The sequence below is a fragment of the Belonocnema kinseyi genome, chromosome 10 (assembly GCF_010883055.1).
Source record: "Belonocnema kinseyi isolate 2016_QV_RU_SX_M_011 chromosome 10, B_treatae_v1, whole genome shotgun sequence".
Taxonomy (NCBI): domain Eukaryota; kingdom Metazoa; phylum Arthropoda; class Insecta; order Hymenoptera; family Cynipidae; genus Belonocnema; species Belonocnema kinseyi.
The window spans coordinates 42,852,626-42,877,794 of NC_046666.1; the positions used below are offsets into that span (position 1 = coordinate 42,852,626).

The 25,169-nt window shown below is 23.2% G+C and overlaps 2 protein-coding genes across 2 annotated transcripts in view; one reads left to right on the top strand and one right to left on the bottom strand.

Moving 5' to 3' along the window:
- Nucleotides 1-30: 30 nt before the first annotated feature.
- On the bottom strand, nucleotides 31-11,922 carry LOC117182369 (U6 snRNA-associated Sm-like protein LSm4). The gene is made up of 5 exons (XM_033375568.1): nucleotides 11,685-11,922; nucleotides 11,553-11,594; nucleotides 11,366-11,464; nucleotides 6,141-6,318; nucleotides 31-313 (listed from the first exon to the last, which is right to left on the bottom strand). Exons 1-5 carry the CDS (start codon nucleotides 11,685-11,687, stop codon nucleotides 219-221), a joined length of 417 nt encoding a protein of 138 aa, XP_033231459.1. The 5' UTR covers nucleotides 11,688-11,922; the 3' UTR covers nucleotides 31-218.
- A 7-nt stretch (nucleotides 11,923-11,929) lies between these two features.
- The window catches only part of LOC117182367 (aspartate--tRNA ligase, mitochondrial), a 21,994-nt gene continuing 8,754 nt past the window's right edge, over nucleotides 11,930-25,169 (top strand). Inside the window, exons 1-4 of the mRNA XM_033375566.1 lie at nucleotides 11,930-12,370; nucleotides 15,836-16,087; nucleotides 16,182-16,550; nucleotides 21,429-21,605. Coding sequence (XP_033231457.1) covers nucleotides 12,275-12,370; nucleotides 15,836-16,087; nucleotides 16,182-16,550; nucleotides 21,429-21,605 — 894 coding nt within the window. The 5' untranslated portion in view covers nucleotides 11,930-12,274. The remainder of the gene's footprint in view (nucleotides 12,371-15,835; nucleotides 16,088-16,181; nucleotides 16,551-21,428; nucleotides 21,606-25,169) is intronic.

Genomic DNA, 25,169 nt, shown 5'->3' on the forward strand with positions numbered 1-25,169 from the left:
TCGAGAATTTAAGTATAAACTCTTTTTCCATAACTGAAGACTGCATTTGTATTTATTTCGACGATGCTAACAATGGATCATATCAGCAAAATATCGTACATTTAAATACAGTAACAATCGTTTCGAGAATTTTTCGCTTTAGACAAAATTATTATTTAGAATAAACTCTTAGGTACTTATAAAATAAGACTTAAGTAGAAAAAAAAGGAGTAGTAAATTCACTTGGATTTATTTGGCTTGTTTCCTCCACCTCCTCCTCCTGGAGCAATTCCTCGACCGAGGGGTGGTGGTCTACCTCGTCCTCCAAAGGTACCTGAAAAACGAATTGATTTTTTTTCATTAAGTAAATGTGAGACTGAATTTCTGTTTTTTTTTTTTTTTTTTTTTTTTTTTTTTTTTTTTTTTTTTTTTTTTTTTTTTTTCTGTAAAAGTTTAAAAGTAAAAAATTTTTCGAAATACATATATAAGAGTGGCCACTTAAACTTGAAATAAAATTCTAGCCTTTCGCTAATCGCTGTTATAACTTTTTTTTTTAATTACACATTTTAGAACTTCCATGTATAAAGTGAATTGTAACGCCGATTCCATACTTTCCGAAATATGGAAAGTGATTTTTGAAGAGAATACTGGAATTTTCAACCAAAAGTTTTCTAGTTGTTCAGGGTGACCGCTGTAACAGGAAATGACAGTGCATTTATTTTTTGACCGGGAATTTTACAAAATGTTTAGAATAAACTTTGATTTCAACCGTTTTTTTAATAATTTTTCAAATAGTGATTTTTGTAAATTATTATATCACTCAGTTTAAAATGCTTCATTTGGAAATCTTTCGCTTTAAAAATTTTCTATTTTAGATAAACAAAAATTTTAAAAGAATGTGTTTTAATTTCAAGAATTTTAAAATGCAGTTTTAAAGGCTTAAAAAATTAAAAGTTTTTAAAATCTAAGATTTTTTTTTATAAAAAACAGGGTGCAAACATGACCGGGAATTTTACGAATTTTCAGAAGAAAAATATGCTCAAGTTCGATTTCAACAGTTTTACAATAATTAATAGAATTATGTTTTTCAATTATGCTATTATTTAGCTTATGCGTCATTAAAAATTTTTTTACTTTAAAAATTTGAAATGTTTATTTCTAAGCTTACATTTTTAACTTAAAGAATTTTTAAATACTTTCTTAGAACTTGAACAAATAAAAAATACAAGCCTTTGATGTTGAAAATTTTGGATACAAAATATTTTCGTTTAATAAATAAATAATTTTTTTTTAATTTATCTGTACTTTAAGTAATAAAAGGTGAACAAAAACGATTTGAAAACAGTACAAAATTTAAGAATTTTCATATTTTAACGTTAAAATTTAAACAGTTTCAATTTGAAAGAAATAACCAATGTGAGCGTGTGACTGAAAGTTTATAAACTATTTTCAACTTACAAATAACTTCATAATCATATATTCTTTATTAAAGGATTTTATAAAATTTTAAATATTTTTTCTGTCTAAAATATTCCATTTTGAACCCATTCAATTTGAAATTCTTAATTTAAAAAAAGGATTACTTATTGAATATTTAGCTATATTTGAATTTTTATTTCAGTCAAGTAAATTGAAACAAAATATTTAAAAGTAAAGAATCTTTATCTGAATTGTAATAAAAAGTTATATTTGAAAAATGCTTAATTTGTCAGTTAAATTTTTAAATTTTGATGTATAATTGACAAATGAACATTTGTAGACAGAAATTGAGTAATGTTAACACATATTTAGGAGTTTTAAAAATATTAAAAATTAACTTGCAAATTTTAGAAAGTTTATTTGAAATCTTCTAGAATATTTTAAAAATTTTTGTTTAAATGTTTGACAAACTTTTTAAAAAACATACTCTTAAAATAATTTTTAAAAATGAAAAGTTATTTTTAATTTTCCTAGGAATCTTAAGAAAATATTTTTATTCTTTTGAAGCCTTTTACAATTCTTGAAAAGAATCTATTTTTTTTGTTTAAAATCTGCGAAAATCGACATTTTATTTTGTATTAGGCATCATTTCAAGTTTTACATTAATTTAAATTTACAAATAATAAATGTTCAATAGTTATTTATACATCCAAAGTGTAAAAAATTTTTCTAAAATTTGCAGGATTTTCTGAAAATTGTAGGCAAACTTCAATTCATTTTGACAGATTTTTAGAACTTCTGCAAAAATTTACAAAATAATTTTAAATTTAAAACAACTTCAAGATTTTGAAATAAAATTTTGAAGTTTTCCAAGGATGTTTAAACTATTTAAAATTAAAACAACTGAATTTCTAATTTAAGAAGTGTTCAGTTGAAAATTTTCAATATTTAATGTTTCTAGCTCAAAATTCCTTAAAATTATATAATTTTGAAAAAATGTAAAGCTCATTTTTTTTAAATTTAGATTATTGAAAATGATAACATAGATTTATATTTTTTTATATTGGTAAATGTTAGTACCTGCAATTTTATAAGCGTAAATTATTCAGCATTTTAATACATTTTTTAATTAACAAATTTTAAAAGTTCCACTTTCAGTGCTTTCATTTGCAGCTCAGTTTTTAATACATGTGAAATTTTTTTTAGCTTCAGTGTTCCATTTTTTTAAATTTCATTGACCGTGAAAAATGTTTGCGAACCGGAAAAACCCGGGAATTTATTTCGTCGATTAAAACGACCACCCTGTAAAAATTAAAAGCATTTGAAGTTGAAAATTTTGGATAAAAAACAGTTTTCTTTTGAGAATTGTAACTGTTTCAATCTAAAAATCTTGATAAGGATTGAAATCATTTTCTTTTTTCCTAAGAATCTTAAGGAATTTTTTTACTCTTTTGAAGTTTTTCATAATTCTTAAAAAAATCCTAAATTTTTTGTTTGAAAACTGCAAAAATCTACATTTTATTTTAAATTCGGTTGTGAGTATTTGAAATTATTTCAAGTTTTACATTTAATTCGAATCTTTTTAAAACTTCTAAATATCTCTTAAAAATACTCTAACATTTTTGCAAATAATAAGTGTTATTTTGTTATTTATAAATTAAAATTTTTTATTTTTTATTTGCAAGATTTTCTAAAAGTTATAGAAAAAATTCAAAAATTATTTTGAATTTGGAAAAATTTTAAACCACTTCTAGATTTCTCAAGATTTTGAAATAAAATTTTAAAGCTTTTAAAGGATGCCTAGACTATTTAACATAAAAAATAATTTAACTTCTAATTACAGAAATGTTAAGTCAAAAAACTTATTTTTCGATTTTTAATGTGTAAATTAAAATTACTTAAAATAATATAATTTTGAAATTGTTTAAAGTTCATTGCTTGATTCTTTAACTTAGACTATTGGAGATGTTAACGTGGATTTATGTTTCTGAAACTTACTCTGAATCTTTGAACTCTATAACTTTTAAATCTTCAATCTTAAAAGTTTGGAATTCAAGTGTTCCACTTTGAATGCTTAAATTTATTGTTTATTATTTTATATGGAAAAATGTCTAAAATATAGTTTGATTTTTTAAATTTCATTGGCCGTGAAAAATGTTTGCGAACCCGGAAATAACCGGAAATTTTTTCTTCGATTAAAACGGCCACCCTGTAGTTAAAGCTTTCAATTTTTAAGAAAACATTTGATTAACTCGAAAATATTAATTTTGAACAAGAAAGAAGTTTATTTTGAACCAGAAAGATGCATTTTTAACTTAAAAAATGCATTTAAAGTCGAAAGGACGAATCTTTTCGAAAATAATTAAATCTTCAAAGAAACAGTTGGATTTTCGACCAAAAAGATATTTCTATCAAAATTTGTGTTATAAAATACCCGCTATGCATACTACTGTGCTGCAAATCTGAAGTCAAAATCTTGAAAAATAGGCTAACACAATAATTATCTCTAATGACGAGTCGCACTCAAATTAATATTTTCCCAAAAAATTGATTATTTTTTAACTTCGAACGAGTTTTTGACCAAAAATTAAAAAATACGAATTTTGAAAATCTGAAACTTGTGCTGAGTAATGCCAGGTTATCACAATAAATATATCTGTTGACAAATTGCACCCAAATTACGATTTACCAAAAGAAATGCAATCTTTTCAGACGTGGAATACATTTTTTCAAAATTCGTATTTTTTCACATTTTTCGTCAAAACACGTTAAAAAAATAAGTCAAAAATTTGTAACAAGTCCAAAAGATTGCATTTTGTGGAACATACATATTATTTTGAGTGCGATTCGTCATAAAAGATCATTATTGTGCTAGTTTAACAGCACAAGTTTCTGTTTTTTGAAATTAAGTTTTTTTTATTCGCTTTTTTTAGAAATTGTTCAATATATTTTACGGCAAAAATCTAGCACAATTCAGTACAATTTTTATTTTTTCGATATCAAGTTGGCGTTGCCAACTTCCTGGACATGAATTTTCAAACAGAAGGACGTATTTTCAATTAAAAAGACGAGCGTTCAACAAAACCGTTGAAATTTTACCCAAATAGAATTTTAAAAAAATAATAATTCTAAACACAAAATATGATAATATATGAACACGAATTTAAGAAAAAAAAAATTGAACTTTCGATGAAATAGTAGAATTTTTAAGCAGAACAGTTGAATTGTGAACCCGAAACACAATAGTAGACTATTCGAATAAAAATATTTAAATATTTATTTAAAGAGTAGTGGAACTTTGGACAAAAAACGTGATTTTTTACTAAAATAGTTGAATTTTATAACTAAAAAGCCGAAATTCTGAAATAAACATGTAATAGTAGATTGCAAATAAACAGGATGAATTTTGACCTAAAAAAAGGTGATTTTTCAACAAAATATTTGAGTTTTCAACCACAGTAGAATTTTTAATCAAAAGAGATGAATCCTGAACCAAAAATATTTTATCGTAGATTTTTGCCTTAAAAAGAATTAACTTTCAACAATAAACGATACATTTTCAACTAAAATAGGTTGCTTTCCTAAAAGGAAGCTGAACTTTCAATAAAAAAAAAACGATTTTTTCATTAAAAAAAAACGAATGTTTACAAAAAAGTTGAATTTTCGACCGAAAAAATATAAATTTTTAACAATATAGTGTAATTTTGAACCAAACAATATTATTTTTAATCAAGAGAGATGAATTCTGAACCAAAAATATAATAGTAGACAATTTCAATAAAAAATATTTTGTTTTTAAGTAAAAAAGACGATTTATCTACTTAAAAAGACGAATGTTCAACGAAACATAATAATAGACTTTTTAATTAAAAAGCAATGACTCAACCAAAAATATTTGGATTATTTTCATTGATTCTATTACTGTAAATTGTAAAATGATTTGATGAAACAAATCAATCCTTTCTTCGACCGTTGATATTTATTGATTTCAAATCGTATTTCAAATCGATTTTTTCTCGTACAATTTTAAAAAATATAGTTGTAATCGATTGAAGTCTCGAAAAAATTTTTTGAGACTTCAAAAAATGACTAAATTTTAATTAATTTTCTTAAAACTATTGACTGAAATGTTCCTTTTTTTTTGACTGAAAATTGATCTGTTTGACTATTTAAACTATCATCAAATCAGGTTTAAGAACCTTTGAAAAAGGTACGCATGTGTACTGAAACGTCAGGAAGTTTTGAAAGGACTTTTTTCTATTAAATAAATATCTGAGTTTCGAAGAACATGTTTTTTTTGACTCATATATATTTTTTCTATTTACGATTGTACCGTAAGACATAAATAATTTGAAATCTACGATTTGAAATCGATTCTATTACTTCAATACAATTTTTTTTAAATCGAGAAAAAGCGGAATTTTCTTGAAAATGAAAAAATAGGATTTCTTAAAAAGAGGAAAATAGAGGAAAGAATGTGAAATCTGTTAATTAATAAACCGCAGTGAAAAATCTACCCAAAGAATCAACTGAACTTATTTTAGGATATAAATTTTTTCACAAAAGCAAAAGCAAATCTGAAAAATTCCGACCTAAAAAAATGCCCTGTGCTCAAAATGTCAAGGTAATGCCCGATTTTCCTAGTCAGGAATGAACATAAAAATTTCAAATATATAAAATTATATAAATATTATAAATAAATATTAGAAATGATATGGATATTAAATTGAAAATGTCTGTACCTCGAGGACCTCGTCTTTGATTTGGACCACCTCGTCCTCCTTTCATGTCTCCACGTCCTCTGTTCTTCATTTGAACGTCTTCTTTAACCATATCAATGACTTCATCAGGGATTCGGAGATATTTGATTGTACTACCTCGAATGTAACATTCAGGCATTCTCCAAAATTTGTCTCCATCCTGTTAAAGTAACAACAAAAAAATGAAAATATTTTAATCAGGATGGCCGTTTTAATCGACGAAATAAATTCCCGGTTCGCAAAGATTTTTCACGATTATGAAATTTTAAAAATGGAACACTAAAGCTACGAAATTTTCCACTTGAGATAATAAAAACTGAGCTGAAAATGAAAGCACTCAAAGTGGAGCCGTTAAATTTTGAACTTTTAAAATTGAAAGTTAAAAGTTTTCAATTAAAAAAATTTGTATTCAAATGCTCAATAATTCACGCGTATAAAAGTGAAGGTACTAATATATTTCAATATAAAAAATATATAAATCCACGTTATCATTTTCAATGCTCTAAAATACGAAAAATCAATAAATAAATATTAAAATTTTCAAAATCCAAGGTATTTGCAAAAATACCTTTAAATGTTTCCAATCCTTTGATCATTTTATTAGCTGGTCTTGCGATTAATTAAATAAGAAATATAAAAAAATCCATTGGATTAAGTAGAATTGAGTAAATTTATAATAATTTAAAAAATTTCCAAGAATTAAAAGAATTCAGAATAAATTAATAAGAATTCAGGGTGAATTCCAAAAAATAATTTAAAAATTCTTCAAATCTTAGAAACCTTACAAAATACCCCACTTCTTGTGAATACATTTTTTTAAATCCACTATTATATTATGAAATCCTGCAAAAGTCTATAATAATATTTCCTAAAATCTTGCAAAATGTAGTAAAATACATTGAGAGCTATAAAATCCCTTAAAATCATTGAAATGATAGGAAATCTTATTAAATCCTGTTAAATCATTGAAAATATTTTAAAACATTCTAGATCAAGTAAAATCGTTCCATATTTTCCGAAATTCTAGAAAATTCTTTATCGTAAAATATTGCAAACGCTTTGAGATCTCTTCAAATTATTGAAATCAATAAAAATTTTTTAAGAATCTTGTCAGATTTCGTAAAATATTTTAAACCCTTAAAAATCCTATAAAACACCTCACTTCTCGTGAATCAATTCTTTCAAATCCACTAAAATAGTATAAAATCGCGCGAGATCTTTCAAGGTCGCCGTTTTAATCGACGAAATAAATTCCCGGGTTTTCCCGGTTCGTAAGCATTTTTCACGGTAATTTACGCACATAAAATTGAAGATAATCACATTTTTCAATATAAAAAAATATAAATCAAAGTTATTATTTTCAATGCTTCAAAATTTTATTTTCAAATCTTGATAAATCTAGAAGTTGTTTTAAATTTAAAATTATTTTGGAAATTTTTTCAGAACTTCTAAATATCTGTCAAAATGAATTGAATTTTTTCTACAATTTTCAGAAAATCCTGCAAATTTTAGAAAATTTGTTTACAATTTGATGTATAAATAACTATTGAACATTTATTATTTGTAGGCGAAATTTGAGTAATTTTAAGAGATATGTAGAAGTTTTGAAAAGATTCAAACTTAATGTAAAACTTGAAATGATAGCCTAATATAAAATAAAATATAGATTTTCGGAGATTTTAATCAGAGAAATAAGATACTTTTTAAGAATTGTGAAAGGCTTCAAAGGAATAAAAACATTTTCTTAAGATTCCTAGGAAAATCAAAAATAACTTTTCACTTTGAAAAATTATTTTAAGAGAATATTTAAAAAGTTTATCAAGGATTTAAAAAAAAAATTCAAAAAAGATTCTAGAAGATTTTAAGAAAACTTTCTAAAATTTTCATGATAATTTTTTATCTTTTTAAAACTCTTAAATTTCTCTTAAAATTACTCAAATTTTTTCTACAAATGTTCATTTGTCAATTATACATGAAAATTAAAAAATATCACTTACAAATTAAGCACTTTTCAAATACAACTTTTTCACTTTTTATTACTTAAAATTAAAGTACAGATAAATTTAAAAAAATTATTTATTAAATAAAAATGTTTTTTTTATCCACAATTTTTAACATCAAAGGCTTTTACTTTTTATTTGTTCAAGTCTTTAAAAAAGCATTTAAAAATTCTACAAATTTGTAAAATCCCGATAAAAAAAAAAATCAGTCATTCCCCGGTGTTCCCGGTCCAGCGGCCACCCTTCGTATTATTTATAACTAAAACTTTTATCTTCAGTAATTCATTAATTTTTATATATTATTTAAATTTTAATTAAAGGACACAAAAGTGCAAGCGTACAATTAAAAAAAACTCTGAATTTTGAAGGCTCTGACAATTTTAAGGCTAAAAATATAAATCCTGATAATTCTGCCTCAAAAACACAATTTTTATAAATAAATTTACCATAATTAAGAAATTATTCAGAATTATATAACTGCAAAAGTCTGAAAGTTTTCACACTTATAGAAATTAATAAACAATTTTGAAATTTAAATTAAAAAGTTTCAATAATTGATAAACTGTATAAAACCCCCTATTTTTTATAGATATAAAAGGTATTTTTTTCGAAAAAGTGAATTAAAAAGGGATTCCACTTATGACTCACTAGATAGATTTTGATTCCTTATTCGCATCAATTTTTGTCTACTGTATTATTTTCAGTAGACAACCCTCAAGTATTTTTCTCAGTAAGCTAAAAATAAATTTGAATTGGTTTTAATTCATTTTTACTTTTTGAAAGCTCGCAGATGTTCAATACATTTTTGAATGCCAGCTAAAAGACTATAGTATAAAAAAATATACATTTCTAAAATAATTATTCAAAAATATAAAAAAAAAACTATACATTTTTCCAATTACGCAGTTTGCAAACAATTTAACAATGAACTTCCAATTAATTATGCTTTATTAGATGGTCCTAATACAGGCTAGTTTTTTGTATATTATTTTCGATTTGAAACATTTTGTTTCTGCAATAAAAACAAACATACTTTTCTCTGATTCGCCGTTTTACGAATTTCAGTAGGTATCTTTTTTTAAATATTAAAAATTGACAATTATTTTGTTGAAAATTCATAATATCGAGTTAAAATTTCAACTGTTTTGTAGAAAATTCGTCTTTTAATTTAAATTCAACTGTTTCCAAATAAAAATAAAAATCCCTTTTGGTTAAAATATCAATTATTAATATTACATTAATCATTTTAACTGAAAATTTAACTATTTTGGCAGAAAATTCCGCTTTTTGGTTGAAAATGAATTTTTTGTTGACAATTCAACTGTTTTGGTAGAAAATTAATCTTTTTAGTTGAAAAAGTGCATTCATTTTGGTTAAAAATGCAATTATTTTGTTGAAAATTTATCTTCTACTGTTCAAAATTTAATTGTATTGTTGTATATTCAAATTTTTGTATATAAAATTCATCCTTTTACATTGAAAATTCCTCTTTATGGTAGAAAATTAATCTTTTCGGATGAAATTTTATCTTTTGGCTGCAAATTTCATTACTGTATTAAAAGGTAAAATTTTTTTGAAGATTCACCACTTGAATTTAAAATGCATCTTTTTAGTTGAAATTTTTTCTTGTTGATAATTAATTTTTTTAATTAAAATATTTAATATTCCAGTTAAAAATTTAACTATTTTCTTGAAGTATTTTTAAAAATTAATTTTAACTGAAAATTTAATTAATGCATTTAAATACCCCGTCATTTTATTTAAAAATTAATTTTGTCAACTAAACAAATTTATCCGTTTTATTTGATAATGCAGATATTTTATAGAAAATTCGTTTTTTTGTGGTTGATAATTCATCAGCTGAATTAAAAATTCATCTCTTTGGATAAAAATATAACTTTCTTGAAATTTGCCGTTGTTTAAAAACAATTTTTAAACTAAAATTTTTATCATTCCAGTTAAAAATTTAACTATTTTCTTGGAATCGGTTTTTTGTTGAAAATTAACTTTAACTAATTCATTATTTTATTTAAGCATTAATTTTTTTAACAAAAAAATTATCTTTTTCATTTGAAAATTCAGGTCTTATTTTTTAATTTGTCTTTTTCGGGAGAAAATTCATCTTTTTGCTTTACGATTCATAATTTTAGTTGAAAATTCAAAATTTTTATTGAAAATTTAACTGTTTTATAAAAAAATTAATCTTGTTAGTTGAAAATTCATCTTTTTGATTGAAGATTGAACTAGTTTGACAAAAATGAATTTTTTTGTTGTTGAAAATTGATATTTTTTTAAGAAAATTCGTGTTTTGATTGAAAATTCGTCTCATTCAAAATAAATCTCATATTTTTTTGTCGAAAATGTAACTGTTTAGTTAGAATTCATCTTTTTTGGTTAAAGATAAAAATGTTTTATTAAAAATTCGTCTTTTTTTGATAAATGAAACTGTATTTATTTAAAATTAAAATCCATTTTGTTTGAAATTCAACTGTTTTCGTAGAAAATTAATCTTCTTGGATGAAAAAGTTCATTCTTTTTTAATAAAATTCAATAATTTTGTTGAAAATTCATCTTCTTTTGTCGAAAATCATTTTTTTTTGTGTAAAATTATATTTTTCATTTGCGAATTTAACTAATTTATTAGAAGATAAAATTTGCTTTTGAAAATTTATTTTTTTTTGGTTGAAGATTCGTCAGTTTAACTGAAAATTCATCTGTTCTGTTAAAAATGTAACTATTTTGTTGACATTTTTTGGATTAAAAATTAATTTTTAATATTCTAGTTAAAAATGTAGCTATTTTGTTTAAAGTATTTTTTTGTTAAAAATTATGTTGACTCAACTATTTGATTAAAAATTAATTTATTTCGTGGAAAATTCATTATTTTTACTTAAAATATTAGGAATTTGAAGACGTTCAATTTGAATTTAATAGTAGTACCTGCATTAATTTTATTAAAAATAATATATTCTTTATTTATTATTTTTAATAATTGACATCAATTTTTCAGGAAATATTTGAAATTGGGATTATATAAAAAAATCTCATTCAAAGAGCAATTTTTAAATTTAAGGAGAAAAATGGGGTCTTTTCCCTTAAATTTCTGGAATCATTTAATCCCTGGAATATAAATTTATCAATAAAACTTGTGCATTAAGGTAATAATGTAAAGGATTTAAAGCATTTACAGTAATTTATTAAACTTACCCTGGATGTGCAAATAACTTCTCTAAGATTGATATTCATCCAGTTGTCACAGCTAACCAAGTGTCCGTTATAAGTTTCGCCATTTTTTAACTCCACAAGCTGAAAATAAACAGAAATATTAACAAAATATTGCAGAAATATCGATTTTTCTATGTAAATAAAAACTTTTTAGAGGTTAAGAACTCACCATTGGATGATTTTGGGCCGTTCTCAAAAGCGAGAGCGGCAACTAAAACAAAATTAAATACATTTTTAATTAAAAACATGTCTGAAAACTACTTTTAGTTTACCTAGACCTTTAATTATCCGAATTACTTACCATTTTGATAATTAACTTCGGATAACCTAAAAAACGTTTTTGGACGAAATGGACAAAATCTGCTAATAATCAAAAGAGGTTAGAATTTACGATCTAAAATTGAATCAGTGTACTTGTTTTGATAAATATGAGATATATTTTTCCCCTTTTTTAACGTCAAAAAGCATTAAAAACCCGGAAAACCAGCTTATTGGTAAAAATATGTTGTCACTAATCGATTTTTCCGTACTTTTCGATATAATTCGATATATTTGAAAGCGACCAACAACAACAAAAAAGTGTGTTGAATAGAAATTAGTTTATTTTTTCCGAAACTAAAAATGTCAAGTAATTAATTTGTATTTCGAGATTTCCATTTTAAACATTAGAATGTTTTTCAAATAGAAGTGTCTCATTTTTTCCATTCTATAAAGTGTATGGCGGTTATGTAGAATTATGACATAACCTATACACTCTTTTGAAAACTTCGAAAATGAAAATTAATTGATTAGAGTCTATATCAATATTGGACATTTGAGTAATTAGAAGAACATCTCAATTTTATTCATTAAAATTCATACTTTCCGAAAAATAGTGAAAAGAACGTAAATATGTTTGTTAGGAACAAAATAATTCAGAGGTTATGTCAACGAAGTACAAAATATTTTATAATAAACCATAATTTGGCAGAAGTTCCACTCTTAAAGGTAAGTTTTTTAGTAATTGTGTTTAATGTTTTAGTATTTAATTATCTTCTTAATTCTTGAACATATTTTTTATTTATAGCAGAATTTTCCCAACAAAAATTTTAGGTAATCCGAGATTTTAAAAACATCTTGAAATGATCTTTATAATTACTATTTTAAAATTCATCTCTTTGGTTGAAAATTTAACTATTTTGTTGAAAATTTGTTTTTTTTGCTGATAATTAATTTTTTTAACTGAAAATTTAACTCTTCCACTTTTGATTTAAAATTATTCTTTTTTAGTTACAATTTAAAGTATTTGGTTTAAAATTCTTGTATTTCTTTGAAAACTCATCCTTTTTGGTTAAAAACTTTTTTTTTTATTGAAATCAACTGTTTTTGCTTAGAAATAAAAATCTTTTTTAGTGAAAGATTCAAAATTTTAGTTGAAAATGTAACTATTTTGGTGTAAAAAATTCAATTTTGTTTTTTTTTTTACTATTTGATTCCAAATTCAACCATTTTGGGTTAAAAATTCAACTATTTTGTTGAAAAATTACTTGTTTTGTTGACAATTTGACTATTTTGACAAAAGCTTTTTGTCGAAAATTCAACTATTTTGTTGAGAATGCGTTCTTTGGGATTGCAAATTGATCCTCTATGGAAGTAAAATCATTCTTTTTGGTTGGAAATTCAACTATTTCTTGTAAATTTGTCTTTTTGGCTTAAAAATTAATCTATTATAATATAATTTTCACCGTTTTTTTGTTATTGTAAAAATGCAACTTTTTGGTTGAAAATTAATCTTCTTAGTTTAGCTAATAAAAATATATTAATATATATTTTTGAAAATATGTCTTTTTTAGTTTGAAAATATAACAATTTTGTTAGAAAATGAACTTTTTGTTGAAAATTCATATTGTGAAGTTAATAATTCTACTTAAATATTTCTTGGTTGAAAATTCAACTATTTCTTTGAAATTCGTGTTTTTGGTTTAAAAATTCTTCTAATTTATGTTATTATAAATTTCATCGTTTTTTATAATACAACTTTTTGGTTGAAAATTCAAATTTTGGGTTAATAATTCAACTATTTTGTTACAAAATTAATTATTTTTTTGACAATTCAACTATTTTGTTGAGAATGCACCTTTTTGGATTTCAAATTGATCCTTTATGGTAAAAAAGTCATCCTTTTTGGTTGAAAATTAATTTTTTTGTTTTGACATCAACAGTTTTTGATGAAAAATTACAATCTGTTTTAGTTAAAGATTTGAAATTTGAGTTGAAAATTTAACTATTTGGTCGAAAATTTGTCTTTTTGGCAAACAATTTATTACTTTTTTGGTTGAAAATTTATATTTTTTATTTGAAAATTCAATTATTTGGTAAAAAATTAATCTTTTTTTTGGAAAATACACTTTATACACAAAATGAGAATACATCTTTTTGGATTGCAAATTGATCTTTAATGGCCGAAAAGTAATCCTGTTTGGTTGAAAAATCAACTATTTCTTGGAAATTTGCCTTTTCGGTTTAAAAATTTATCTATTTTAGTACAAATTGCACCTTTTTTTTGGTAAAGCTGCAAATTTTTGGTGGAAAATTAATCTTCTTGATTTGGTTGATAAAAATATATTATTAATATCAACCACATTGTTGAAAATATGTCTTTTTTAGTTTGAAAATGTAACTATTTTATTAGAAAATTAACTTTTTTTTGACAATTCATATTGTGAAGTGAAAAATTCAACTATTTTTTTGAAATTCGTGTTTTTGGTTTAAAGACTCATCTAATTTATGTTATTATAAATTTCATCTTTTTTTTTAATAAAAAAATATAACTTTTTGGTTGAAAATTAATCTTTTTTAGATGAAATATGAACTACCATTTTGTTGGACATTTTTTTGGTAGAAAATATATCTTCTTCGTTTGATGATTTAACTATTTTGTTGAAAATTTATCCTTTTTGGTTCAATAATTTAACTGATATCTTTGTTGGCTGAAAATTCAACTATTTTATGGAAATTCGTCTTTTTGGGTTAAAAATTATACTATTTTAGCATAAAGTTAATTGTTTTTCGATTAAAATGCAAATTATCTTTCTTTGCTTGAGCATTAAACGTTTGTTTTAAAATTTCATCTTTTTTGGTTGAAAATACAAGTATTTTTTGGAAATTCGACCTTTTTGTTTAAAACTCCGTCTATTTTAGTATAAAATTAACCATTTTTGGATAATAATGCAACGTTTTGATTTAAAATTAAATTTTCTTTTATAGAACATTTAACTATTTCGCTGAAAATTCTTATTTTTTGGTGGATTTCATCTATTTTTTATTTAAAATGACTATTTTTGTTCGAAATATCAATATATTGGAAAATTCATCTCTTTGGTTGAAACTTAAAAAAAAAATAATTTGATTAAATTGAAAATTTAATTATGCCAGTTTTAGATTCATCATTTTAGATGTAATTTCATCGCATTGGGTGAAAGTTGAACTATTTTATTAAAAATTCGTCTTTTCTAATTAAAAATTCAAATACTTGGCTAAAAGTTGAACTACTTTGTTAAAAAAGTTTTTTTTCAAGTTTCATTTCTTTGGTTGCAAATTTAACTATTTTGTTTAAAAATAGTTCTTCTTTTAGCTTTAAATTAATTTATTTAACTAAAAATGTAATTGTTCTATTTTTGGTTAGAAAAGGATCTTTTTATTTAGAAGATTTATTATTTCGTTGAAAAATTCATATCTTTGCTGAAAAATTTGACTATGTTGTTAAAAATTCCTTTTTTTATTAGAAATTCATTTTTTTACTAAAAATAAAAATGTTTCCACTTTTATTTGAAAATGCATCTTCTTAGGTTCAAAATTTATCTCCTTTGGTAGAAATTTCATATATTTTGGTTTAAAGTTTAATTATTTGGTTGTAAATGCAAGGTTTTGGTTAAAAATTAAGTTTTTTTGTAGAAAATCCAACTATTTAGTTGAAAAAGCAACCATTTTTAGTTGAAATTAAAGGTATCATGTTTGAAAATTCGACTATCTAGTTGAAAATTCATCTACTAATTTGTTGAAAGTTTAATTATTTCGTTAAAAAGTAATGTTTTTCTACCAAAATGCAACTGATTTGTTGAAAATTCGTCCTTCTACATTGAAAATTAATCTTTTGTAATAGAAAAGTTTTTTTTGGTTGAAATCATTATATTTTAAATTTTTATCTAAAATCTTGTTTACAATCTTTGAAAATGAAGTTTTTCGACAATAATAAAGCATTATTTAAATTTTAAAAGAATATAATAATTTAGAAGTCTGCACATTTCAAGAAACCAAAAACCGTTGCATTTTCAACTAAGTAATTGAATTCTTTCTTCAAATTATTTTTTTCTTTTAATTTCAAATTCTTCGAGTTTGAATTCATCAGTTTTAAAGAACGTCAAGCTGAATTAATTTAACAACACAAATTAAAATTCTCTCTTCTGAAAACAGATTAAAAGACAACTATGTCTTTCCACTCCAATTTTTCGAAGCCACGAACTAGCGAGTCAAGAAGTTTCTCCTTTAGAAAGAAACCTTCCAGTTAATAAATTTACCAAAAGAACTCATACCTGTGGAGAACTCAGAATTGAAAATGTAGGAGAAAAAGTTGAACTTTCTGGATGGCTCGAGTTCCAAAGACTCGGAAAATTCATAATTTTACGTGATGGTTATGGATCGACTCAGTTAATTGTTCCAGAAAATGTAAACCTTTTTTTTTCTCTATAAATAAATTTATTTTTGCGATAAAATAAATTTATTTTTGTCATAAAATGGGTATTTTAAATGTATATTTCAGCGAGAAGATTTATCGAAAATTACGAACGATCTGACCTTTGAAAGTGTCTTAACAGCAACTGGAAGAGTTGTCGAAAGACCAGAAGGTCAGGAAAATAAATCGATGAAAACTGGAAAAATTGAAGTGATGCTAGAATCACTTGAAGTTTTAAATTCTGCAAAAGCACAACTTCCGTTTTCTCTTCGACAATTTAACAAGGCGAAGGAACAACTGCAAATGCAATACAGATATCTAGCTTTGAGATTTCCCGAATTGCAGAGAAATTTACGGCTGAGATCGGAAATTATTTCGAAAATGAGAGAGTATTTAACCAATCACTGTGGTTTTGTGGACATTGAAACACCAACTCTTTTCAGAAGAACTCCCGGGGTTTGTAAAACAATGATTAAAATTATTTTTCTTAAAATTACACGAAGGATTTTCAATAAGGGAACTGGAAATGACCTGAAATTTAATTTAAAAACATGGAATTTACTTCTGATCGCAGTAAACTTCAAAATTTCATTATTTTAATCATTTTGGTCAATTTAGAAAAGTGATTTCTACTTTTTCTATAGTCGTGGGGCTCAATTAATTATTTTTGTATTTATATATTTTTATTTTAGTTTATTAGTAGTTGTTCTTCTTTTAGTTAAAAATTCAACTACGTGTTTAAAAATTAAACTCTTTAGTTAAAAATAAATTTTTTGTTTGAGAATTCATCATTTTAATTGAAAATTTATCTCTTTTTTGAAAATGTAACTACTTTGTTGACAATTATTTTTTTAACTACAAATTTAACTATTCCAGAAGAAAATTGAACTATTTCGCTAAAAATTCGTTTTTTTAAAATAAGCATTAGATTTTTAACTGAAAATATTCTATTTTTGGTTGAAAATATATCTTTTTTGGATGAAAAAGCAACTATTTGTTTGAAAATTTATGTACTTTCTTAAAAAATTGGCTTATTTTGGTAGAAAATTAATTTTCATGATTGAAAGTATTATATTTTTGGTTGAAAATTGATATTTTCTAGTGAAAAATCCCACAATTTGTATTTTTTAATTGAAAATTGAACTATTTCGTTGAAAATTGTCATATTTTGTTAAAATATTCCAGTTAATTATTCATAATTTTAGTTGAAAATTCATCTTTTAGGTTGGAAATAAAATTACTTGGTTGATAATTGAACTCTTTTGATAAAAATGATTATTTTTTGGTTGAAGATTCATCTTTTTAATTAAAAATTCATTTCTTTGATTGAAAATGAGCTATTTTATTGAAAACTTGTTTTTTCTTTAGATGAAAAGGAATTTTTTGAAGAAATTTGAACTATTTTGTTGAAAATTTGTTTCTTTTTTGGTTGAAAATTGATCTTTTCTAGTTCAAAATTCCACAACTTGACTGAAAGTTTGTCTTTTTAAATTGAAAACTCAACTATTTTCATGAAAATTCGAATATTTTGTTTAAACAATTAATTTTGCGTGCTCAGAAAAATATCTTTTTATCTAAAAGTTGTTCTCTTTGTATAAAAATTGTTTTTTTTTCGGTTCAAAATTCAATTATTACAGTTAATTATTTATAACTTTAGTTGAAAATTCATCTTTTAGGTTGTAAATAAATTTTCTTGGTTGATAATTAAACTCTTTCGATAAAAATTATTATTTTTCGTTTGAAGATTCATCATTTTAATTAAAGATTCATTTCTTTGTTTGAAATATGAGTTATTCGATTAAAATTTTTTTTTTTGGACGAAAAGGAATTTTTTTGCCAAAAATTGAACTATTTTGTTGAAAATTAATTTTTTTTTTCATTGAAAATTCGAGTATTTCGTTGAAAATTCGCATATTTTGTTTAAAAAAGAAATTTTTGTCTGTAGAAAGTGATCTTCTTATTTAAAATTTAATCTATTTGTATAAAAATTGTTCGTTTTATTTTAAAATTCAAGTAGTCCAGTTAAATATTTATCATTTAAGTTGAAAATTTATATTTTAGGATGGAAATAAAATTAAATAGTTGAAAGTTAAACTCTTTTGTTAAAAATGATTGTTTTTTGGTTAAAGGCCTACCATTTTGATTAAAAGTTCTATTTTGGGTTGAAAAAATATCTTTTTTGGATGAAAGTGCAACTATTTGGTTGAAGATTGATATTTTTTATGGAAAAAATTAAACTTTTTTTTTTAAATTTATGTACTTTCTTGGAAAATTTGCCTCTGTTTGTAATAAATTAAGCTTTATGATTAAAAGTGTTATGTATTTAGTTGAAAATTGATCTTTTCTAGTTCAAAATTCCACTATTTTCCTGAAAATTTGACTTTTTTAATTGAAAGTTCAACTATTTCATAGAAAATTCGCATATTTTGGTAAAAAATCGATTTTTTGTGTGTAAAAAATGTATTTTTATTTAAAAGTTAATCTCCTTTTATAAAAATTTTCTTTTCGGTTAAAATTAAATTATTCCAGTTACTTATTTATAATTTTAGTTAAAAATTGATCTTCTAGGTTGAAAATGAAATTACTTTGTTAGTACATTAAACTCTTTTGTGAAAAATTATTATTTTTTGGCTGAAGGTCCATCAATTTAATTGAAGATCCATTTCTTTGGTTGAAAAATGAGCTACTTTATTGAAAACTTGTTTTTTCTTTAGATGAAAAGGAAATTTCTGCCGAAATTTGAACGATTTTGTTGGCAATTTGTTCCTTTTTTTGTTTAAAATCCTTTATTTTATTTTTTAACTACAAATGTAACTATGATTCCAAATGAAAATGTAACTATTTCGTTTAAATTTCGTTTATTCTGTGGTTAAAAATAAGTTTTTCTAAACTGTAAATTGAACTGTTACATTTTTATTTGAAAAATGATCTTTTTTAGTTAATAATTCAGCTATTAAGTTAAAATTTATCTTTTTAGTTGAAAATTCGTATTTTTTAGTAGTAAAATGAAGATTTCAGTTCAAAATTAATTTTTTTTCGTTGAAAATTCATCTCCGGTTCAAAATTTAACCATTTTATGGACTATTCGTATTCTTACTTTGTATTCAACTATTTTTGATTTCAATAAAAATCTTTTTTGGTTAAAATAGCATACATTACACTTTTATTTCTTCAGAATTTATCTTTAAAATTTCAACTACCTAGTTGGAAATTGAACTGCTTTGAAATATTCCATTATTTGTTGAAAATTTATATTTTTAATTGGAAATTAATCTTTTCTATTTGAAAATTTAACTGGTTAAAACTTCATGTATTTTGATAAGAACTATTTTGTTGAAAATTCCATTTGTTTGGTTGAATTTTTCTATTTTTTATTTAAAATTAAAAAAGCTTTTTCGTTGAAAAACCGTCTTTTCGGTTTGAGAATTGAACTGCTCTGTGCAAAACTGGTCTTTCTGGCTAGTAAATTTAACAATTCGGTAGAAAATTACAGTATATAATTGAAAATTAACCTTTTAGCTAAAGTATATTTAACAAACAAAAAAATAAGTTTCTACCAGTTTAATTGAAATAAAAAACACGAATTAATAAGAAAATAGTAATAATTTTAGAAAAATCATATTTTGAAATTTTCTACTAGTTTAATTAAATTAAAAAAGAAGAATGAGTAACAAAATAGTTGAATACACAGGCAAGAAGATTGATTTTTTTTAAGAATAATTTTATACAACAAAAAAACGAATTTCCAACAAAATACATCAATTGTCTACAAACGAATTCAATTTTCCACTCAAAACCAAATATTTTGTACCCAAAAAAGATGAATTTTCAACAAAAGAGATGAATCTTCCACAAAACAATTTAATGTTTAAACTGACACTAAATTTTTAACAAAAATTTAATGTTCTACAAAATGATTAATTTTTCAAATGAACAGTTCAATTTTTACGCACATAGTTAAATTTTCTATAAAAATTAAACTATTTTGTTAAAAATTAAACTATTTACGAAAAAAATTAACTACTCAGAAGAAAATTGATTTTTTTGTTGAAAATGTATAGTTTCAGGTGGAAAATTTAACTACTTTGTGGATCATTTTGTATTTTTTAGAAATTCATCTTTTTGAGTAGAAAATTAATCTTTCTTTTTAAAAATCCATAATTTTGATTGGGGATTTTACTATTTTGTCAAATATTCGTGTTTTGTAGTCAAATTTAACCGGCTGAAATTTTTTTTGGAGGAGTTAGCTATTTTGTTCAAACTTTTAAAAAATTAAATTTAAATGGTAGAATATGCGTTTTTCAAATGTGAAATCAATTTCTTAAACTGAAAATGTAACTATTCCATTTTTGGTTAAAAACTTATGGTATTTAAAAACAACTGTGGTTGAAAATTCAACTATTTTAGTAGAAAATACATTTTTTTCAAAATTAGTTCTTTTATATATAAAATTATTCTTCGTTAAAAGTGCATCTTTATGGCTGTGGATTTAACTATTTTTTTACAAATTCGTCTTCTTTTATTCAATTAAACTAATATTTTTTTTATTAAATATTAATTTTTTAAACTTAAATTTCCATTCTTGGTTAAACTAATAAAAATTCATTTATTTTGGCAGAAAATTTAAACATTTAATTAGAAATTAAATTATTTAATCGGAAGAAAATTCACATTTTTGTTGAAAATGTATAGTGCCGGGTGTTAAATTCATTTATTTTTTAAAAAATTCGTCTTTTTGAGTAGATAATTAATTTTGTTGTAATTTCTCATTTTAATTAAGGATTCTACTATTTCTTCAAAAATTCATTTTTTTTAGTCTAATTCAAGCGATTGCAAATTCCTTTTTTAACTGAAACTTTAGCTATTCTATTTTACGTTATAAGTATCTATTTTTTAGTAAAAAATTTAACTTTTTTGTTAAAAATTCATCTCTCCTGATTAAAAATTACATTCTTGCTGAAAGAACATCCTTTTAAATTTAAAATGCAACTATTCTGTTATCTCTTTTAGCAGAAAGTTAAAATTTTTTGTTGAAAATTCGTCCTCTTGAATAAAAAATTCATACATTCATACATGAAATAATAAATTTTTAATCCTTTGTTGAGAATCCTTTTTTTTAGAACTGGACCATACTTGTTTAAAAATTTAACTATTTTTCTAAAATTTTAATTATCTTGTTAAAAATTCAACTGAATTTTAAAACACACAATAAAAATCTGATATTGAGTTGGGGGGGGGGGGGGGTTAAGAAATATCCAAAAATTTAAGCGTAGTTTATGGATTACCCCTAAAATTCGTTAAATTTAAGTTTTATTTATTTTTTTATCACTACAGGGAGCTCAGGAGTTTGTAGTGCCAACGAGACTCGAAGGAAAATTTTATTCTTTAGTGCAAAGTCCTCAACAATTTAAACAATTGCTAATGATTGGTGGATTCGATCGATATTTCCAAATCGCTCGTTGTTACAGAGACGAGGGTTCCAGACCCGACAGGCAACCCGAATTTACTCAAGTAAGGACATGAAAATAAAATTTTGTTGTACTTTTTGAAAAAAAATGCAGCTAATGGACTTTTTTTCAGAAGTTCGCTACTTTTAGTTTCATTTTGAATCACAATGAAACTTTTAAATTGATATTGACAACTAGAAAAAATTCTACCGTTTTAGTTGAGAAGATTAAAAATTGAATAATTTCTCATTAAAGTGCTATACTTAGAAAATTTTACATTATTAGCGTTTGAAATTAATAAATTGCGAATTTCGTGAATTCATAATCAAAGTTTTAATTTTTTTAAATTGTAAGTCGTGGCAGTTAGCTATTTTTAATTCGAAAACGATTACATTCCTTTTATTTCAAATTTAAATACAGTCTTCAGACTCTTTCTCCTTTTTCCAATATAAAAAGTATAAAAAGTAATATAATATTCTGTTTTTAAGTGTAAAAATATAAAAAGTTTAAAATTTAATTATTTTGTTAAAAGTTCATCTTTTTTGTTAAAAATGTCAATTTTTTGTTGAACATTCGCCTTTTTGCATAGAAAATTCATTGCTTTAGATTAAAATGTCTCTTTTATTGTAGAAAATTCTTCTCTTTTAATTGAAAGCCTACTTTGATCAAACATTTGGTTTTAAATGCAACTGTTTAAATTTAAATTAATTTTTTCAATGAAAATTGAATTTTTTTGTTAAAAATTCATCTTTCATGCTTCGTGATGATCTATTCGTTGAAAATGCAACTTCTCAAACTGATAATTCAACTATATTCTAAAAATATTTATCTTTTTGGTTTAAAAATTCAATTTATTTCTCAAAAATTAAACTGTTTTAACAGAATTTCATCCTTTTAGACAGAAAATTTGTTCTTATGGATCTGGAATTTATCTTCTATGGTACAAAAGTATTCTTTTTGGTTGAAAATTTTTCTCTGATTATTTTTCGTTTGCTGAAAATTTAACTGTCTTCGTATCAATTCATATTCCTTAATTGAAAAGGGTTTATTTGTTAAAAATGTAACTTTTCGGCTCGTACTTCAACTGCATTATAAAAATATTCGTATTTTTGGCTTTAAAATTCAAATTTTTGGTTGAGAATTCAACTTTTTGGTTGTAGTTTAATTTTTTTTATTTGAAACTCTTACCATTTGGTTAAAAATTAAAACTTTTTTTCCAAAAGTCATCTTTTTGGTCAAAAGATATTCTAAAAAATTGTTTTTTTTTGGCATGAAAATTCAACTATTTGGTTGAAAATGATACTATTTTTTATTTCTTCTCTTTGAAAATTCGACCATTTGGTTGAAAGTTAATCTTTGCAGGTTAAATTTTAAATATTTTTGTTCAAAAGTTATCTGTTTTGGTAAAAAAATTCCACTTTTTTTAACATTCGCCCTTTTGTATTGAAAATTCGTCTATTTGGTATGAAAATTCATCTTTAATTTTTAAAATTGAACTTTTTTGTTGAAAATTTTACTCTCTCCTAAAAAAAAACATATTTGGCATTCAAATTCAACTATATCGTTAAAGATTCATCTATTCTGTTGAAGATTGAAAAATCATCTTTTAATGGGGACAAATCATCTTTTTGATTGAAAATTTATGTTTCTTGGTTTAAATTTAACTTTATTGTTGAAAATTCAACTCTCTTATAAAAAATTATTCTTTTTTTGCTTAAAAATTATTATTTTTTAAATTCAATTCGATCATGTGGTTGAAAATATTCATCTTTGTAGTTTGAAAATTCAATTATTTGGCTAAAACTTTAATTCATTTGTTAAAAAATCGTCAATTTTGATTAAAAGTTCTCAACTATTTTGTTGCAAATGCAACTATCAGGTTTCAATTTTTATTTTTAAGTTCAACTATTTCATTGTAAATTAATCTTTCGGATTTAAAAGTTAACTGTTTTCTAAATATTTCAACTTTTAAACTCATGTCTTTTTAAAAATATTTGTTTATTTTGTTTATTAGTTCTACTACTTTGTTAAAAATGAAATATATTTCGACTTCAAATTTTAGAAATTTAAAGCGTTTCGTACCCAATAAGAAACTCCAACCATATTTTTGAGTAAAACCTCTTTTTTCTATTAAAAAGGCTACTGTTTTTGTTTTGGTCCAGAATTCATCTCATTTGGTTAAAACTCCTATTATTTTGTTGAAAATTGAATTATTTTGTTGTAAATATAAATATAATGTGAAAAAGACATTTTTTTATCAAAAATTCAACTATTTTGTTTTTAAAAAAATTATTTGGTTGAAGATTCATCTTTCTGGATGAAGATTTATCCTTTTTGGTTATAAATACAATTTTTTGTTGAAATATCAACTACTTTGTAAACAAATTTTTTAATAAGAATATTTTTAATCTTTGAAAGAAGTTTTGTTGAAAATTCATCTTTTGCGATAGAAAAGTAATTTTTGTTGTTGAAATTAATATATTTGAAATTTTTGTTGAAAATTAAGTATTGAAAATAAAAAAATCATTAAAAATATTCCCAGGAATTTTAAGTACATTTTCTATTATCTTCAAATCGTTCAACACTTTCAAAATCTTTAAAAAAAACTTCCAAATTTTATTTAGAAATTTTCAAAAATCTACGTTTTGATTTAATTTTTTCAAATTTTGAATAATTTTTGAACATTGTTCCGAACTTAATTAATTTTCGTAATTAATTTTCAACCAAAAAATAAATAAATATAGTAGAAAATTAAACTATTGGCTTTTAAATTATCTTTTATGTTCAAAATTCTACTGTTTAGTAACAAATTCATCTTTTTGTCTTGAGAATTCAACAATTTGGTAGAAAATTATACTTTTTGGGTGACAAATCATATTTTTGGGTTAAATATTCAACTTTTTTGTACATGATTAAACTTTTTGGCTTTAAAATTAAATAATTTTATTGAAAATTTATGTATTTTGTTCAAAATTCATCTTCTTGTTCGAAAATTTCACAACATTGTTGAAAATTCATATTTTTCGTTGAAAATTGAACAATATTGTTGAGTTTGTTTTTAGTTTAAAGTTGTTTTTTTATCATTTTTTTATCTGAAAATGTACTATTCCATTTTTGGTTGAAAGTTTATGCTGTATATTTTATAAGTGAAAAATTCAACTATTTGGTAGAAAATCATTCTTGTTTGTTTTTTACTTCATTGAAAATGATCTTTTTTGTTAAAAATTCATCTTTTACTATTTTTAAGACCACTGTTTACTAAAACGTTCGACTTTGTAACTTCAAAATTTTAACTTTTTGTTGAAAATTCATATTTTTCATGTTAGAAAAGTCATCCTTCTTAGTTTAAAATGTATCGTTCTTGATTGGAAAGTAACTTTTTTGTTAAAATTTTATTTATCTTTGTAAACATCCGTTTTTTTTGGCTTGAAAATGTACTAAATGGTCAAATCTTTAACTATTTTTTTTTAAAAACGCTTTTTTTACTGTATTTCTATTTCGGAAATTCATCTCTTTGAATAGAAAATACTTTTTGGTCGAAAATTCATCTATTTTGTTCAAAATGCAATATACTTCGGCTTGAAATCTTAGAAATTTAACATGTTTCTTATTGAATTCAATATATTAT